Raw genomic sequence first — 3,872 nt, 5'->3', positions numbered from 1 at the left:
CTACAAAGTAGCCAAGCTGCAGGTATGTGGCTGAACCAAATTGCAATCTCCCACACAGTATAGGACATTTCAGTAGTTGTTGGTTTGAAGCTTCAATAATTTCTGTTTCCTCATCCCTGAGCGCCGTCTGTGCCTTGCCGTGGACTAGGATTAATGTGATCGCGACGTATTGTTGATGGTTCTCTTGAGAAAGAAGTCGTAGAACGTTCCACTTCCACCACCAGATGGACGGAACTATTGTGATTCTCCTGTAAGTTATATACAGAGACTACATATTTCAAGTCCTTGGCATTGAGAACGAACCCTTCTACTTCTGAAAGACATTTTACATTTTCGGTCAATACAGGAAGGTCTGCATAAGAAATATCGGACATATCCAGTGGTGATGCCCAGCTCAAGAGTTGTTCATCTCCATAGACATCACCGTTCTCGAGGGAGCACCGGATTGTCGATGGGGAACCTACATTTGCTCTTCCAACTTCATGATCAGTTTTAGTAGTAGTAGTAGTATTATTCGGGTAGACCAACATAATACCTTCCATGATAAAGAGCATGCTATCAAGTGGCTCTCCCATTCGAAAAGCAAATGTTTTCTCAGTGTAGGTCACTGGCTTCAGATACTGGCAGATCAGTCTCAATCCTCTTTCATCCATAAGTTTGAGCCTTTGTACCTATACGCATACACATATGGTGGCCTCGTTAGAACTTGCAGCACACCAATTAGTATTGATCACTATGGAAGAACATAATTTGATTGTTAGATACTCTTAGCTTAAGGCAAGTCGAAGAACGTACTTTCTTTAGCATACTCGTGCAGACTGAAAGTTTGAGATCTTTTACGGTATTCCAGGGAAGAAGAGAGAACAAGTTTTGTACTTGAGCATTTTGGCCGTCCTTCAAGTTTTCTGTTATCTTTGTCATGATCTCTATCCTCAACTTCTCAGCGTCTTTACCCAACTTCTCAGGGAGGCCATTTTTGTCCATCCATTCTTGAAGTTCTTGCTCTTTCATTTGCACCTTATCAGTTGCCACATTCTTGTCCTCCGATGATTGCATACACAGCTGTTGGTTGTCGACATCAATTAAGGTTAAGTAGTTACCATAAAAATTTGACCGTGGTCTGCTAGCTTCTTATAAGAATTGAAATTTGTTTAGTCTTTGTGGTTTAAAGTTGATATATGTTCAATCTTTGTGATTTTATTTTAATCTGAATGGTCCTTCAAGTCACGATTTTTTATCCAAATAGTCTTTTTATCAATTTTTTTGTTACAATACTGACGTGGCCATTAAAGATAATGTAATTTTTAACGGCCACATCAGCCATTTAAGGGTCATTCAAATTAAAATAAAACCATAAGGACTAAACAGATGTCGACTTCAAACCACCAGGACTATACAATATTTTACCTTTCTTATAAATATAGATGAAAGTTAGGAAAATTCTTTACCAACCTGCATATTTCCAATGAGTAAAGCAAATAGCACCAGTCCAATACCAGAAACAAGAATGGCAAAGCAATTTTCCCAAATGAACTCACTTGTATCAATGTTTGTTCCAAAGTTACTGCAATCAGTTTAACAAATGGGAACAAGAGAATATGAGACACAAAATCTTCAAAGAGAATATGAGACACAAAATCTTCAAAGAAAAAATGACAATTGGTTGGCTTTATGGTACGTAAGGCTACGGTGCGTTAAACCCAATTAACTTCAAGTAACAGGAAAATTTTAATATATCATATGGTATAGTATGCCTTACAAAATGTATGACTATTATTGATATCATTGATTTAAGAAATAACTAAATGATCATGTAATAACTATTTACTCCTTCAAAATCCCAATGTGTCGTACAATTAGACACATTTGCAATAAGTATGTCATAACATATGATATGATAGACAAACCCCATGTAACATAACACTTCGAGCTAGAGATCATCTGGTAGCTAGAAAGAAAAGTCCTCATTGAAGTAAATAATATCCTCATGAGAGTAAATCAAGTTCTTGTTTAAGTAATAATTCTATGTATATCATACATTAACATATATATCGTAGAATTTTCGTTAGTGTTACGGTAGTTACCTTATATTTTTAAGTCCCCACCACACAAAGTAAAATAACTTTTCTTGAAATCTTGTACGTGTAGATCCTGTGTAGCCGGTTTGAACTGTCTTCCGAAACAATCCGTAATCATAACCTGAATCTCCCGTAAAATTTCTGCAACTTGCATAAATTTTCGTATGATTGATTTTAGATTGAGGATCTTCATCGGATATTCCACTTTCATGACATTGGAATTTAGCATTTCCTCCCAGGGCTATTTTCCAACATACTAACTCCATTAGAATAGTACTAAAGTACCAAAAGGCTCCGATTACCTAAAATCAACAAAAAGTTGGTTATTGATACAATAGAGAATCATAGCCAACTCTTGGTTTAACAATTTGACTTACATCCTTGACCAAAAAAAATTTGACTTACATGACTTGAGAGGATGTACATAAAAAAATAGAATGCAGATTTGACCCACACGCTACTGTTTTTCCTGAACATCTTAGATGAAGTGAAGATCCGATATGTTCTTGGAACGTATTGCGCAAGAAGCAAGTAATTCAAAGTCATTTTGTTCTGTGAAAATCCATAATTGGGAGAATAAAAGAGATCTAATATTAGCACCTGTTTGGACAACATAAACAACCAGAGTTAGAAATCCACCATTAAACACAAGACCCAAAAACAAAGAATAATGCTCAATTTCTGCTACTACGTACTTGTGGAATTGGAAGAATAGCTAAAATGTCAGTTAGGAAAGAGCTCCATGATAACTTGTTAGCTATTGCCTTGGCGTGTCCAAACCAGTTGAAGAGTACTCTTGAGTTTTTGTCTCTCTGTAACATCTTGTGCTTGGACTCAGAGGCCACTGCCTTCGCAGCTTCAAGAAGTTGATATACGATATGCAGTAGGAAGGTGAAATCTGAGAGTGATCGCGTAATGAAGACCACGGTCCTCAGCCTTTTGTCTTTCTTGAGGCAGAATTTTGAATGATCAAGAAATGGAATGTAAAAGAACAATGGATCCATTGAGACTGCAATCATACATACGATCACCGATATCTTCCTCCAGAATGAAGCTGAATGTAGCCTAATTTTCCATTTTTGACTAGTTGAAACTGAAAATGGCTTAATAGTAGTTTCATCATCAGGATTATTTATCTCTTGGTGGAGGCGATTAAACCTGACAAAGAAATTGTAATTAAAAAGGAAAGCAACAACAAATTAGAGCATGAGAGCAGAACACTGTAATTATTTCTTTTTAATTTGGGGTTACATAAATATTACATGAGTCAGCCCCAATGCAATCAATTTGAATTGTTCCATGCACAAGTATAGAAAATATGTTCTTAGAAACTAACCTCATTTCCTGCTTCTCTGAGTGAATCATGAATTTATACTCTGTTAGTGTTCGGTAGAAACTTGTAGATCGATCAGCCAAACCGGATTCTTGGCCGGACTACCACAAATGCCGGCTAGATGAAAATGTCAGGCGTTTTTGTTGCCGCCTAAGCTGTCATAGACGCCACCAGGCCTTTTAACACAGTGATATGATAGTAGGTGATATACATATAGAATCCATACATATATATATATATATATATATATATATACTGATATGATAGTAGGTGATATACATATAGAATCATATATATATATATATATATATAGTCCGGATCACAGATGGACGCCGCAAACTTGTAAAAGTGCGGATGTCCCGATCAAGCGCCAACTATATATATAGACACACACATCCAGCTAGTAGAGAATGAGCGATAGAACATAATTAGTTACCCGGTCTAGAATGGTTTCATGGATG

At 36.4% G+C, this 3,872-nt stretch overlaps 1 protein-coding gene across 1 annotated transcript; it reads right to left on the bottom strand.

The window, feature by feature from the left end:
* On the bottom strand, nt 1–3,872 carry LOC101299290 (cyclic nucleotide-gated ion channel 1-like). The gene is made up of 8 exons (XM_004297790.1): nt 3,848–3,872; nt 3,415–3,566; nt 2,774–3,236; nt 2,484–2,678; nt 2,085–2,380; nt 1,453–1,564; nt 796–1,062; nt 1–671 (listed from the first exon to the last, which is right to left on the bottom strand). The coding sequence occupies exons 2-8, from the start codon at nt 3,441–3,443 to the stop codon at nt 111–113; spliced, it is 1,923 nt and encodes a 640-aa protein (XP_004297838.1). The 5' UTR covers nt 3,444–3,566; nt 3,848–3,872; the 3' UTR covers nt 1–110.

Source organism: Fragaria vesca, linkage group LG4 (genome assembly GCF_000184155.1).
Source record: "Fragaria vesca subsp. vesca linkage group LG4, FraVesHawaii_1.0, whole genome shotgun sequence".
Classification (NCBI taxonomy): domain Eukaryota; kingdom Viridiplantae; phylum Streptophyta; class Magnoliopsida; order Rosales; family Rosaceae; genus Fragaria; species Fragaria vesca.
Note: the sequence above shows the minus strand (reverse complement) of the source record. Positions and strands in the feature narration are given on the sequence as shown.